At 46.7% G+C, this 15,496-nt stretch overlaps 1 protein-coding gene across 2 annotated transcripts in view; it reads right to left on the bottom strand.

Annotated features, from left to right (window-relative positions):
* Positions 1-486: 486 nt before the first annotated feature.
* The window catches only part of LOC129387064 (uncharacterized), a 210,049-nt gene continuing 195,039 nt past the window's right edge, over positions 487-15,496 (bottom strand). For both annotated transcript variants that reach the window (XM_055075783.2, XM_055075784.2), the window contains exon 4: positions 487-656. In XM_055075783.2, coding sequence (XP_054931758.2) covers positions 566-656 — 91 coding nt within the window. In that variant the 3' untranslated portion in view covers positions 487-565. The remainder of the gene's footprint in view (positions 657-15,496) is intronic.

Genomic DNA, 15,496 nt, shown 5'->3' with positions numbered 1-15,496 from the left:
GAGGCGGATGATGAACCACTGCGGCTTGGCGCTGCTTTGTACTGCAGCAGAAATGACTCGAGTACTGGTATTTTGAAGTTACGTGTGGGCGCAGGGAGGAAGGTGCAGTAACTGCATACGGTATAAAATGCCAACACTGCACGTAACTCCATTTCCACTATTATCACGATGAGAGAAACCGGTCCGTAAAAATACACGGAGCATACTTTGCTTAAACGTACCGAAAGTAGGAAGCATTTGCGTCAATTTACAGGTATTGTTCTAAAGTTGTTCCCAGGGAGAGGGGACGTACTCATAACTGCACGGAATAACAGTACAGAGCAACGTCCAATCCCCTTGTAGCCCTTTTAATAAAGTGCACTTCTGTAAGATTCTTGTGAGAAAACATTCCAAGAGATATACCCTCTATGTCTCTTATTAGGCACACCAAAAATCGCTTCATGGGCCCATTTTAAGGCTGTTCGCCCACAATGCTGCAGCATCTAAAACAGGGACAACGGACCAGCGTTTATTTTTCAACAACAAAGGTTAACGTGAGGCCATAACTACAGCGTACGTAGATCCGTCAGGCTAGCTGGCAGTCGGGGTAGGCCATGTCGCAGTCGCTCTGGCTTACGCCATGTAGAGCCGCTTCCACCAGGGAACGGTCCACGGTTCTGCCAAAAAGGAAATACACATTACTGTGCACGTCCATAACGAAAAAAAAAATGGCTTGACACAGAATGAGAAATGCGTCCGGCAAGAAATGAAGCTTGTTGCAAGGCAATCGCCTAAATACGAGTCTCCAGTTTTCGTAATGTGACGAGCTTAGCGCAGAAACGCAACCAGAAATAAGAGGAGTATGATCCATTATCAGTAACAACACAGCACCTGTTTTGTTTGTCGCAATGTCACCGGCTGGAAAAAGAAAAAAAAAACCGCCAAAGAAACTTGGTAATGTCTCCGGACGTCGACACTGAAAGCATTATATAAAATGGTCTCTTGTTAAACATGATCTCAGGGAACTAGGTAAATAAGTTCCGTTTATCAGGACTTTCGAGAGATCGAGCTCAACGATACGAAACACGCTTTTTGAAAGGGGCAGATGCTTCATTGCCAACAGCAGGTAAGTGTAGTAAATCCGATTAGAAACCTTCTCACATTTTTACTTGCACGTAACCGCAGACCAAAGCTAGCAGCACAAAACATAGTTACAAAAAAGGTAAGAAAGCCGTCTAGTCGACACAAGAAAAGATCTAGTTAGTGAAGTTATCAAAGTTGTCGATCACTCCAAGTCATTGGTAACTGCGATTTTTTTCTGCAGCGTGAGTGCATTCTGGTGGTGTTTCTGTGTCGCCATCGGAAACGCTAGCAGCTCAGCGATATTGCCGACAAACCACTGCACGCCAAGACAGAGCCCCACTAACCACGGCAACAACAAAACCACCTTGGTGGCGTATGAAGAAATATACTTCCGTTTAACGAACTTCTTTAACGCGAAAGCATTATAGGCCATGTTACTCGACAATCCGTCGGCGTTGGCGTGACGGAAGGATGTTACCAAAAATGGCCGACGGCGCAAAAAACAAGAAAACATAAAAAATACTTGGATTGACGGCAAAGATTTCAGACAGGTTCCCGCAAACAAACTAAATTATTGCTTTTGAAAATAAATTCTGGTACATTTCGGCCTAGGTTGGAATCGAACGTGGATCTCCGGATTGCGAGACGAGCACGCTTCCCCAACGGCTCGGCTGCTCCACGATTACAGCTGACTAAATGTGTGCCAGTGCGTGCACCACTGCATACGTCACGTCACAGCCATCTGGCTGAGTAAAGGTGCGGCCCAGTTCGTGCGTCATTGGACACGTGACGGCAAACCAATGGGGAGCAGGTGGTGCCACGTCATGAGTGTATAAAATGAGCGCGTTCATCACGTTCCTAGGTCTGCCAACGGTATAATTCTTTAGCATTTCCTCACATAATCAGTCTTATGTTTCTCTGCCGAACTTTTTGCTTTGCCTTAAAGTAAAAACAACTAAATATGAGGGAGTTGTTCCGTTTAAGTGAAAATTCCTTTTAGGCGGTCTGCAGTTACCGAGATTTTTCGGTATCGAATGACTTTACTGAAAGCAATGTAGGCAAACAGCGGCACAGTGCGAGCTGGTGATATATGTCGGCCAGAACACAAAGGGAGCCTCTCATCAGCCGAAGCCTGACTTTACATCGTCGTCCCCAACTGTGACCTGTAAGCGCGCAGCAGCTCTTGACCAATGCGAACGACATGCACAAACACGTAAAGACAAGCACTAGCGCCTCAGTGCAACCAGCTCCACGGACATAGCATCGAGCTAGCGGTCTGCACATTCAGACGGAAGGGCGTGCCGATATATGAAATATTTCTTGAACACGTGATTTGAATATAAAACTGAAATATGAAAATATCGAGGTGCTATCGTCATGTCGTGCCTTTTATTTTGCAGTGTTTCTTTTTCTGTCGTGACTTGACGAACGCTTACGTCGTGGGAGGAATGCACAGCCTTAGTTCTGAGTGTTTGCATACATGTTAATTATTGGAGCTTTAGCGCAGCTCTCAGTGCGCTGAGTGGCGTTGCCGTCGGCACAATGCATACAAAAACAGTCTGCCGAAACCAACGTCAATGAATGTCAGCACAAGCGAACAGCCCGAACGAGCGAGTGAACGAAAGAACAAGAGAGAGCGAGCTAAATATAGTTGGCGAGAGAGTAAAAGAAGAAACGAACGTTTTCCTTGCGCATCAACAATACTTACGACCACCCACTGACCTCTTGTCAACTGTAAAAGCAGCCGGAGGCAGTAAGCTATTGGCTTTAATATTCATGGGACTCAACGGGCTGGGCTCGGCACGCTTGGGCACACGGCTTGGCGTGATCGCGCCTTCTCAGACGCGCCGATTGTCTAACCACAATGATGCGGCCCCGACGGCGTCCGAAATGAAAGGCACAAATGAAAGGCCTGCGAAATGCACAGTGCAAACTCCCAGCTCACTGCTCTTGTTTGAGACGGAGCGAGCAAGCGAGCAAGCGCGCGAAAGAACAACGGAAGAGAGGGCGGCGTCTGAGTCTGCGCGGCCTGATTTACAGTCGATAAACAGAATTGCGGAGCGCATACGACACGCACGACGGGCACACCAAGCGCTCACGCCGCGGCGCTTCAACAACCCATCAACACGATCCAACCTTGCGCAAGGCGGCGATACGATACCGTCGTCACATCGGTCACATGACCAAGCGTGTGGCCAAGAGCGCTATTCTCGACACGCATGGCGGCTGCACGGCCGCCATTATCCGCTTTACTGTTTACTCTCTGATTATCCGCTTATGTTTACTCTCTGATTGGCTTTCGAGAGGTCACGTGCTTTAAAATTTGTGCCGGGAAGCGGAAGTTTTGCAAAATGCAATTTTGCGTTTTCATCAAGATGACGAAACGTGACGTGGAGTTGCAAATTTTATCGACCAATACATTTTTTGGTCCGTGGCAGCTGTATTGCGACGTTAGCGCTTCAAAAAGAATGTGAGCGGTAGCGTTCAGAAGCCAGTGCAACGCATCTGCAATTTCGCGAATATGTGGTGGCGATCCAAGATATGCGGCATGCCAGCTTGCTGATAGGCTGAAGGAATATCCCGTGAGGAGCGTCACAGGAAGGGCTCTTCCGTAAAATTAATTTTGACTACCGTTACGTTGCGCTGGGCCGCCATTGCTGCGATTTTCTGCCATAATTTGTGGTGCGACAAGCCACGCTAATTAGGCTAATGAGCAGCCATATGCAATAGCAGCCGAGAGGAATGCGTATCGCACATTTTCCCCGTCGTTTGGCGCCATGGAAATCTTTTGCTCGTAACATACGCTCGTAGTATTTGCATCGCTTTCGGGTGGTGTTGCCATCTGTGTTTGGGGCCATCATTTTTTTAAAAGAACGCGTTTATACGAAATAATATTGGTTGAACATAGCAAACTTTCGGCAATGTTTTCCACTTTTCACTGCTGCATTTGTATTGTAATCAAGATTAATGCCTTTTCGCACAATCAAAAACTATGACAACGGCGTCTTTCTAATTTATAAAAAGAAATGTACACAAGGCGGCGCCTTGAAGTTTCCTCCCGTGGTGCGAGTAACCAGCGAAGTGAACAAGAGATGGCAGCGCCGGCGCTTGCGTCGCGCTAGTGGATATCTCTGGCGTGCACAACGCTATCGGTGATATTCGGCCGTTTCTCAGCCAGCCGAGTCAGGCTGGGTCACTTGCGTTTCACAAGATAGCAATAACGTGTCCTAGAACGTGCGCTCACCTATGGTAGGTCGCGCATGTTGTCTCAAGTAACAAAACAAGCGCGTGGGCGCCAACATACGATGACTCATTCCATCTCCCGGGGACACGCATCCTAGCTATTGAAGCAGACGACGGCTTGTACGCCGCAGACGACGGAAGCGAGAAGCGTTGTCGACGGAATAATCATGCGCTTTGAGCTAGCTGCTTTAATTTTACTGCGGAGGAAAACTGTTTTGCCTTACCGAGAACCTTACGTTCAGCGCCTTCATTTCAGTTTCTTAGGCAAAACGTCAAGTCGGCGTCACGTTACGAAAACAAAATGGGGCCGTCAGCGACATTTTATTCGCGTCGCGTCTACGTCACGCATTGAAGAAAATGGCTGAATGCCCAGGGGCCGAATCTCATCACGGTTCGGAATACGAACCTTTCGCTTCACCACTTGCGTCACTAAATGTGCCACTCCCAAGCCGGTGGTGGAAGGGGATGACGCGACCAAAGGGTGAGAGGCTGCCACCCCTGAAGTGTACGTCATTATATGATAAGCTAATCGAAGAATTGCAGAATGCTTCTGCTTGCTAAATAAATGTAAAATATATAATAAATATTGTACGCCAAGTTCTGAAGTATAAACGTGTGGTGCCGGGTGTTTACGCGATGCATAAGTAATTCATTATAGTCGTTCTTTTTCATTCTCAGCCGACAGGCGGCATCGCAAGCGTAAATGAGTTGACAGAGCGCAGCGCTATGTCGTCTGCTACTAGGAGCTCGCACGATGCACGCAACAGGAACGCACTGCCAGCACTTCTTAAGTGTTGGCAGTGCTGGCAGTTCTATCACGCGTCGCGTGATAGAAACAATGCCACGTGAAATTGAACATTACGATATACGGGCCCCGCATCGCCTGCGCGAAGTGAAATCGAAGAGTGTGGTGCTGGCGGTGCACGCTGTGCCGTGAGGAACAAAGTGCGGCACGAGAGAACAAAGGGCAGCCGAATAAGATCTTCCCATCCTGACTGTACAGTTTTATAAGCCGAACGAAGGAAACGCTGAACCAGCCTAGGTGTAACCCTTCTGATTGCTGAACGGCGATCTGCGAGCTATTCACGCTGGCGATAGCACTAGGAATTTGGTCTTACCATGCAAATATCTCCTTGGCATTGGCTTTGAAGCGGAGGTCACGGAAAAGCTGACCCAACCCTTCTACCGCCTACCGCAGTAATTGCGAGAGCAACTTTGTGGACAGAGTTGGAAGCAGAGATCTAGGCCATTCCGATGAATGCTTCACGTCCGACTGACCTCTGGGATCTGCAGGCCTGTGGCGATGAACCGCAGCGCGCCGTATTACTTCCTCTGAGTTGAATGACCACTGGTACGCTTGCACCCGAGTCTCCTCCATTTGATAGCGTAGCCTGCAAAAGGTCTACTTAGAAAAGCCGGCAAGGGCGGTGCAAGTCATTATCCGTCATTTCTTCGAACGCGTATCGCACTTCCAGCCGTGGTCGATACCGAAAGAGCAACGCCAAGCAGACGACGAAGGCAAGTAATAGCCTCCAAAGCAACCAACGTACGCGCGCGCGAAGCTCGCGTGTCTTCGGGGTCGCGCGACCGGCGCGCGGCCAGAGTCGCAAGCCAACAGCCAAGCCAGAGCAACAGAACCCAAAGCGGACTACCCCTTCGCCGGTTCCTACGACCGCTTCGCTGTGAAGATGGTTGACAGATGCACGACGTATTCATAAATTGCGATACCGCCCCGCTGCCTCTGACGACCTGTGACGTAACCAAAATTTTGACCAATCAGGTAAGGCCAAACAAACGGTTCCCCTACAAAACCGTTATCACATTCGGCCCCAGAATAGCGCCCAAAGGCTGCCGCATTACCGTGTGAAACAGGGTTGCCAGATTGTGCTATTAAAAACCAAATTGGGCTACTATTTGTCCGAGTCGACGTCACAATTTACCTTTTGGCTGTGTGGCTATTTTGTGGCTGCATAGTTTTCCTGTGTAAACAGAAGTAAAAATAGTTAAGCATAAATGAAAAGCACGCTTGAATCAAAATGCAGACGATAGCAGGGTAAAGAAATTTATCGCATCTGCTACAATATCAAAATTTGCAAATTATATGTTAAAGAACACATATGTATGTGAAAAGGTTAAGGATCGCGGCCTTTTGGCAATTTTAATCAAGAAAAATGGCCTCAGGAAACACGTCTCCATCCGGGAACTAACTCTACCCGCACGCGCGAGCCAGCGAACATACTGTTGCTGTCTCCATATGTGAGCTTTCCGCGTTCTACGTTTTAAGCATGATATGCTTTTAGCTGCCGTTGTCGGTGCGCTGCGGTTGACCTCGGCGCCAGAAAGCTGTGAGAACACCGGGATGAACCCAACCGAAATTCGCCGAATGTTCTGCCTGCCGCAAGGCGCTTACGTGGCAATTAGCTCGGACCCTTCCTGCCCAAATTGTCCCTGCTCCAACGCCAACGTAGAAGGGATCCTCTTTCGTTGCCGCACAGCCTCCACAGTCATCCGTTCCCTACATAACTCTAACCCCCCCCCCCCCCCCCCCCTGTCTTTGCTATCGCTACCCTTATCACATGACGCCGTCGAACGAGTGTTCAACCAGGTCTCGCTTGTTAAAACCGACCTTCGAAATATAATGTCGAATGCGACATTGGTAGCGCTCCTCCACGTGAAGTTTGACCTGGTCAGGAACGGAGGCTGCTGCAAGGATTTTAAACCGGGCCAAGAATTTTTGTCCCGTTTCAGCTGTGACATTTTGTACGGACCAAGATGGTTCACTTCTCGATAAGCTCGTGATGCCTAATGATAGCATATGTTTTATGTCTATATATCTTACTAGATTTTGTACCAGCCGCCATCTATCGTGTTAGACTTTGTCTTGAAATTTGTTGTAGTTTTCCGTTTAGTGCATTGTATGGTGTTGAGCGAAATTATCATGTGCTGTAAGTAATAATACTGAACGCCTGAATGCATGCCATTGCTTAGCGTGTTTATTGCGCGGTGCATTTCTTGTGTTGTTCTTTTCGTGATTTTTCGGTGCTCTGGGAAAAATAAAACAGTGCATTTGCAACGAAGACCGCCTTTGCCTTATCATGAATTTGTCTGCATGTCTGCGTTTCTGCACTTCTTGAGCTTGTGCAGCATCTGTTTTCCGTGCCGCATGGCCTCCATGACAATACGCGCGGAGGTCATGCGTGGTCATGCGTGGAAAAAGGTAATGTGTAGGTATCCTGGCCGAAAATGAATTCAATATGCTTAAGAAATGACTTCACAAAAAGCCAAAGCTTTTTGGCGACTTTGAGGTTACCCCAAAAGTTTCGCTTTTGGCTACATTTGGGCTACTGTGGAGGCCAATTTGAGTACCTGTGGTTGGAGCGATCTGGCAACCCTGGTGTGAAACCGGGCTGTGCATAGTTCTGCAATTGTGCTCGTTTGGGCAGTCGTGTGCTTCTCACTGGTTTTGGTTGCGCTCTCCTTTGTCAAGCAAGTATTGCGCTTTGTTTTCTTACTTGGCACTGCGTGTGCAGCGATTTGTTTGTAAGATTTTAATTTCGAGAGCTGCTGAGTTTTTCATTCGAGAGCGCCGAGTGGAGGGCACTAATTTGCTCTTCAAGCTCATTGTCATCTCGCTATGGCTATGTGAGTCGCCGTTTCGTTGACGTAATTAATGCGTTAAAAGCAGTATTAAGATGAAAGCTGGAGAGGAAATGTTGCTTTTCGGTGCCTGGCATCGGGCTTGGTCCTCATGCGTGAAACCAGCAAGATTTGCAGGATGCGAAGAAAGGCGAGAATGCTGTGTCTGCGCACATAGCCTATTTCCTCCATAGAGCCGTAACTGTTTAGCAAGAATATTGCAGAGAAGTGAACTGACAAACGGGCTCTTTGTTATTGTTCATTACGAGTGCGCTATCGCAAGAGATGAGGTGAAGCGCCCGTCCTATTTCTTTGCCCTGTACTACAGCGCACTCGTAAAATATTGTGTGAACCATACCGTGCTGTTACCGCTTGCGATTCAGCTTCAGTTCTGTTTTGGCCCCTTTTGTCCCACGTGGATGGTATTTCATGGTCTTAAGAGGAATTTTGTTACAATATGAGACGGCCGAATTCGATTTTGTTCGGCGCCCTGGAATACTAGAAATATATCGCGCTGCTTGTAGCTTTGTTCTTGTTATAGTTCTTGTAGTTCGCGATCGGATACCGCATATACTCTGTGTAACTCAATAGTGAATACTGCATTCGTGAGTCGTGAAATCCCTTGGCATAAAATATCCTGCTACTCTAGGTAGTCACTATTTTTGCTGTTTGTGACTGGTGCCCGTCTCCGCGCTGCGCGGCCCTTGCGGCAATTAGCCGGCCACCTGCTGATTTCGTGCGTGTGCCATGTGTACCCACCGAGTTTTGGAAGCGTTCGCTCGGTTTATTCGACTTGTGCACTGTTCGTGCACTTCGCGCAACAGGGCACCCGCTGTTTCTGGCCCTTGTGAAACAAATTTTCCAAGCGTACGTCAAACGGAGCAACCTGTTTTTAGGCATTTAGGCATGTCTGTTCATTAAGTAAGTTGATGGGTGAAAAAGTACATAGCGTTTCCTGCTTAGAGTCTATGTAATACGGTTTATTTTAGCAATTTTAGTAATGCCATTGCGGAATTGATATGTGCATGATTATTTGCATATATTGGTCCCTACCTGGAGGTCTAACTAGAAGATGTGGTTACAAGGCTACATTGTGCCAATAAATGCAGCAATATCGGACTAGTGCTTGGTAACATAGCGTGGTGTAATGAATGGTAGTAAGCAGATGACAGGTGACATAAGACGTGATAATACCTTAAGCACATAGTGGCTTTGATCGATAGTGGTCGTTCTCATTCAGTCCACTGGCATCAAAAAAGTGGTCCCTGGTCAAAGGGCAGGAGAATACGTGGATATACATCCGGGCATTTTGCTTTATCTGCTTTAAAGGACATCCTCCAAATCGTTTAAGAAATGCAAGTTATGAGATTTCTAGCACAGGAAGGGCGAGTGAGCGCAATTTATATTGTCATTACATTGTTGAAATGCGCAACATACTCAATGTGGAATCTACATATTATGTGCCCATTTGATTGAACAGCCTGTTCAAAGCGATCTCTGCAATACATTTTTATAGTTAGGATTGGTTATGTTTACACTTATGAACCGAATACAGTGTTATAGTTGCATATTTTGTGTTAGTGCCACTTTAATAAGTGATAAAACTTAGCATATCTTTTTTTTATTGTGGCTTACGTTTTCTGCAATATGTTTAATTAAAATCTACAATTATTTGAGTGTGAGGTCTTACCACTGTTTTGGCAAGCACACCGAGAGTGTACACCAAAAGTTCAGTGCTACAAAGTAAAGAGTGAGCGCATACATGTGTCAGAGATGCTACTTAGGCAAGTCGTCCTGGTGAAGCCACTGCATCTGCATTAAAAACATTTCGACTACCAACGTAGTGCATAATATTGTGTCCAATTCGACGAAGTGAAGCACCAGTGCAAATTTCTGGGCATACCTGTCCATAGCAGCAAGTGCGTCGACATTGAAAACATTTTAAGTGCCAGCATGTGCGGCGGCGCCATTACCAGCGGAACTGTAGAGTACAAAGTGGTGTGTTCCCAGGCTGTCCATCAATAGAACTCTGCCTGGACTGTGTGTCAAATATAAAGTGGGGATGAACTGGTAAAGCATTTGCTCGGCGCTACATGTGTGAAACTTTTTTGTCATTCAGGGGGCTTTTTACAGCGAAACTGTTAGCCACTAGTTGGTCGACATTTTTTGTGTCTGTTATCAAAAATCTGGAACGATCGCGGTGGCAGTGCAGGGCCAGAAGCAATGGCTCGTACCCCCGTAAGGCAGATGTTTCAGCAAAGCGAAGCGCACAGTGTATACATTCTTTGGAAGCACGGATACAGCATCTCGTACCTCTCAATAAAGAACTAGCGCAAAACAAGCATCCCAGCCACATAATTAACGATAAGGTGCGCCTGGTAACAATGCGAAGCACGTAGCGCCCCCGCATGCGTTGCCCGATAGCGATTACTGCTGCGCAAGCAGCCGCGGCGATGGCTGCTTGCGACGTGGGAAGTGACGTCCCTAGCCTTGCGTATATGTAATAATCAGACTAGCACCTGATTTCAGTGTTGTTGCAGCACCGCTACGGGCGAAGGCGTGCGGTCGAATTTACCATCACTTCAAAGCAGTAAAGCATTGCATACCCCCACAGCAGTTGTAGGGGCGGTATCAAACAGCTTCGCTGGACATCCGCTTTGGCAGGGCCAGGATGGTGAGCCAATTTCTTCTTTTTTTTATTTTAGGAGACTGGAGATGTGTGCAAAATGTAATAATATTTTCAAGGGTTTGCAAATGATTCATTGCGACCTTATGCCTTTTCTTACGAGGGTGGTACGCCTTTTGTACAATGCTCATTTTATAAACCTATTCGTATTTATTATCACCATTGCTCCCTTGTTTACTGAAGGGCAGCTTCCTGTGCATTCCAGTTTTTTCAAGGTTTATACAAGTTTCTGATAATGAGGTTTACACATTCATTTCTCGTGTGCTAGTGTACTAAGAGTGTTTTTGTTATGTAGTGTTACTGAGTCTCATCGTAATCTGTATTACAGTGATGTCCACTTGTTACACAGATTTCCTTGTTGCAGTATTGTATACGATGTTTCAGTTGATTGTTCTTTAGTTTTATGGTTCTATGAACTATCTTCCCCTTACTGTATTTGATGCACCATAGAGGCAATATTCTCAGTTTTGACATGTTCCCGTTCGGTTTTTATCACAGGGTTGATATTTGGTGGCATGTGTTGTTATTCCTTTTTGTCTTCTTTTCAAACTTCTATATTATGGTAACGGTGCTTGTAGGCGGATATCATGCGATTCAATCTCGCATTTCCACTCTTCTTCCACGCTTCTTGCAGTTGCTGTGATATCAATTTCTAAGTAACTCTAGTCTGTTCATGTGATAGTCTGCGCTCTTTACTGTGCAAATTAAGAGACTTTAGCCCACTTCGCGTTCTTGCTGTTCGTCATCGTATGTGTACTTACGAATTTTGTCTGTGCATATTTTAGTCATTGTTGATCAATATATAGTTCGTTAAGAATTGTGTCTGGTAGCTTTATGATTCTTGATGTGCTTTTAATTGAATTTACTTTGGATTTCTCATGTATTTTGCTGAAACCTTGCATATTTATTACTTTTCCTATTGAGTGCTGCTTTGTGATATGCTCATTTTATGCGCTCTTGGCACAAAAGTCCTGTCCTGGCCGATTGTCAAGACGCGCCCATTTCTTAGTGGGATGTCATTCAATTTTTGTTTTAAACATCGTTGCTACATACCAAAGGCGACATTGCGGATGCCTTTTTGCGGACATGTTTCTTTTCAGGTGACTTGGTCGAGTATGCGTCGGCCCCTATAGGCAACAGTACTTGGCAATGCGCCAGGAGCTCAGTAGCACCAGACACCGACGCTTCGACTCATTTGGAAACCACAAAAACGAGCTTCAGATTGTCGTAAACCTTTCAAGACTACTTCTAGACCAGCTATTTGATATCGTCTTAAAAGCGTTCAGAAATCTTATATGAAGAGCTCTGGCAAAGGGATAATTTGTATCTTTCCCAATCCCATTTCAAGACCAGCTTTTCGGATACGTTTTCAAGAGCTGTTCTAGATCGTTTGAAAGAAGTAATTAAGCAGGACATTAGCTGACATATACGACGTTCTAACAACGATGTTGTCTTACTTGTGTCCTCTGTAAACCGTTTTTATCGTGTCAGATAAACGCTATGTAAACGTTATGCATCTCCTTTGTGCTACGCGGGAGGGCTGTCCTATAGCTGTTCGGAAGAATCACTTTGTTTATCAAGCCGATGTTCGTGTGGTTCATGTTTTCTAAAATGCTGAATTATTTCTGCAATAATAGCTACGTGATTTTGCACTTTCCTAAATGCTTTGGTCATATAGAAGTCTGGACCTTCTTTTTTAGCCAAGCTAAGCTAAGTGGTAGGATAGCCAGCAGGGCTATCATGCTAGTACAGAACACCTACGTACTATTAGTACTACTACTATTATAAGCTCCGTTGAAGCAAGTTGCTTTGTACCTTTTACGCGTATTTACTGTTCACCGCGTTCACAACTGCGCTGGGTGCAAGGCAAGGTGCAGTAAAGTGCAGCCTTGAACCTAGTAGCAAGTGGGTGGAGCCCGGTGCAACAACAATTTGCAGCGCTTGCACCTTTTCACTTGTGATGCCGTGCACATTTCTTAATCGAACAGACCTATTGCAGGGCTGGTACGCGTCTATGGCAGAATAGTCAATGGCATTTAGTATTTCACAGGGAGACCAAATACCTCCGAGTACTCACTTGCAGACTCGCGCGCGTACAAAAGCACTCGTGCGCCGCCATGCAACGAGCGACGCGACGACTCTGCTGCTCCAATCGTGACCGCCAAGGCAGCGCCGCGACATTTCTTTTTACTTCGTAATGCAAATAAAACAAATTGCAAATGCATAATGATAAATTAACTGCAAACTTCGTACTTTATAACAGCCTACTTACGTGCACTAATCTGACATACTACATCCTAAATACCAAGGTTTCACCGTCAGTTCATGCCACTTACCGTTTGTTGCTACTTTCTGTGCCTATTTAAAATTGTGATTGCTACTTAAATGGGCCAACAGCGTCCTTGATTCTGTCGCTTTAAATCATGGTCTAGTTAACGTACCTGCATTTTTTACGTCTTTCCATTTAGCTCGGGGGCTCCCATCTAATTACATGGTAACAGAAATATCTTTTTTCTCGGCAGCCACTGCACTAAGTTCTATAAGGTTTGTTGCATTAAAAAGAATCAGTTAAAATGAAATTACTGTAGCACACACGTGTTTTCTTTAGTGCCTCAATTTTCTCAAATATGTAAAACCTTGCAAAATCTCACCGATGGAGTTCATAACGTTATATCCGAGCATTGAAAAAGCGTATCACACTTCTGTAAACTGCATAGAATATAACATCTCAAACACACAAAATTGATGTCATGTACACCGCTCTAGAATATACCCTCAAGTAGGACTTTTGCAAGACCTATGTGAAATTGCAACAATTTCACCTAAGCTCTAAATTAATATATCAAGTTAGTCCGCTTCATGAAAATGATCTAGCGGGGGCAGGATACAAATATCTGTTTTGTGCGCTTAGGTATGGACTTGTAAACGTCAAGCTTGGTAGTTTTCTTGTAATTCTTGTGAAAATCGCATGCTTACAATAAAGATTGTCTTTCTGAATTCGCTACAATTTATTCTTCTCTCATAAATGCAACAAGTTTCATTCAAGTCACGCCAGTGCTTGTGCAATAAAATCATTTTCACGTTTTACATGTATTTTTATAGGTGGTGTCAAAGTTGGCAACGCCAAGCAACGCACGCGGTCCCGTGGCACATACAGCTCCGACCTCAGCGTTTCAGAAGGTCCTGGCAGCATAAGCCAGCATTTCTAGAGCTCCTCTTCGATCGCTCGCAGAAGCTTTGAGACGACCGAAACTCTCGTTCAAGGTCGAAGACGCGGTACAGCTAGCTCCAACTTGCAGTGGTTCGTTGACAACAGTGAGTATGCTACATAGCGTTCTCCGAATTGCCTACGGCGATGTCAGCTCCGACCTCCTTCCGTTCCTTGCCCACAATGCAGAAGGTTTTCTGCGGGAGGCAGCGCGAAGAGGCCACGGTTTATTTGGGCACCCAGCCATGGTGACGCGGGAACTCCGGTATGGCCGACACCACAGCCTCTCAAGTCGAGCGTGCTAGCGTGTTCTATTCTCGCGCTACCCGTACGTGAGCCCATCTTCTCCTTCGCCCCCATACCCCAAAACATATACCCGGAATAAAGCAAGGCGAAAAGCACGCACACAACGTATTAGAACTAATGTATGAAAATGATCCCACTACAACACAACGTACACGGACGCAGCCCCGTATGCGGACGTACACGCGAACGCCAGCGACGCACAAAAGAAAATCGAGGTACGCAGTTGCAATCGCCTACACGAAAGCCTAGCAACAATTTACGGCATCCGTGAGGGCAAGTACTCCGGCGGCTGCCGAAATTTCAGCAATGGCAACGGCCGTAGCTCCCGTGAGAAACGCAGGCAAAAGAGCGTGACGATAATTACAGGCCCACAAGAAGCCTGTCGCCTGCTTCTTAGGCGCCACGTTACCCATACAAGTCACTCAATAATACCGACGAAATTCGCCCATCATCACCGGATCGTATGGTGCCGAGGTCACACAGGCCTTGAGAGGAAGGAAATGGCCGATTCGCTAGCCCGAGGGATCATTAAAGGCCGATCCATACGACGGAGCAAGTCTGCGGGCCGATTGGTCACGTGATGCGATGTCACGGCCCGCCGCGGTCCGGTCCGGCATCCGAACGACGGACCGCTATAGCAGACGGCAGAGCATGCCAACCCGCTACACTAACGCTTTTTCGCGTTATCATTGTAATCACTCCTACTCGAGTCCCACAAAGCCAGGAACTGCTCAACGAGGGATACAATATAAAAAACCTCCTCGTCACTCCAAGAGGACATGGTGTTTAAAAAATATGTCTGCATGCACGCAGGTGCATGCTGCACGTAATGTAGGCGGAACGGCGGACATGAAACGGCTGCATGAGCCGAAAACTAGATTGGGTTTGGCTGATGACACTCTGTTGCAGGACAACATTCGTTGGCTACGCCAAAATCGCTGCGGCTTGCATGCGGTCCGCCGCCAATACTGAAGCGGAAAAAGCCTCGGCGATTTGTTGGACCGCTAGGGCCGCAGTCTTGAGCGGGCCAACGGCGGTCCGCACGAACTGGTGACGTCCTATCACGTGGTGCGTGGACCACGGTCCGAGAGAGCAATGTGGCCCGTCGTGTGGATTGGCCTTACTCGGGTCGACTCGACAGGAACGGTCCCGAGAAGCCACCGTAATAACCCCAATCCAAGGAATACCCGAGGTATTCTCGCTCATCAGAGTGCAACAAGCGAAAAATACCCTCCCCCTCACCCACAACTCAGTGGAGAGGAAGCCGCCAGCTGCCTCAAAATTGAGACCGGGGTATTCCCCCACGCTAAATTACAGAATACCACGTTCCTGATTCACTACAGGCCCGACTGCCC

The sequence above is a fragment of the Dermacentor andersoni genome, chromosome 2, assembly GCF_023375885.2.
Source record: "Dermacentor andersoni chromosome 2, qqDerAnde1_hic_scaffold, whole genome shotgun sequence".
Lineage (NCBI taxonomy): Eukaryota > Metazoa > Arthropoda > Arachnida > Ixodida > Ixodidae > Dermacentor > Dermacentor andersoni.
This window is presented reverse-complemented; position numbering and strand designations above follow the sequence as displayed.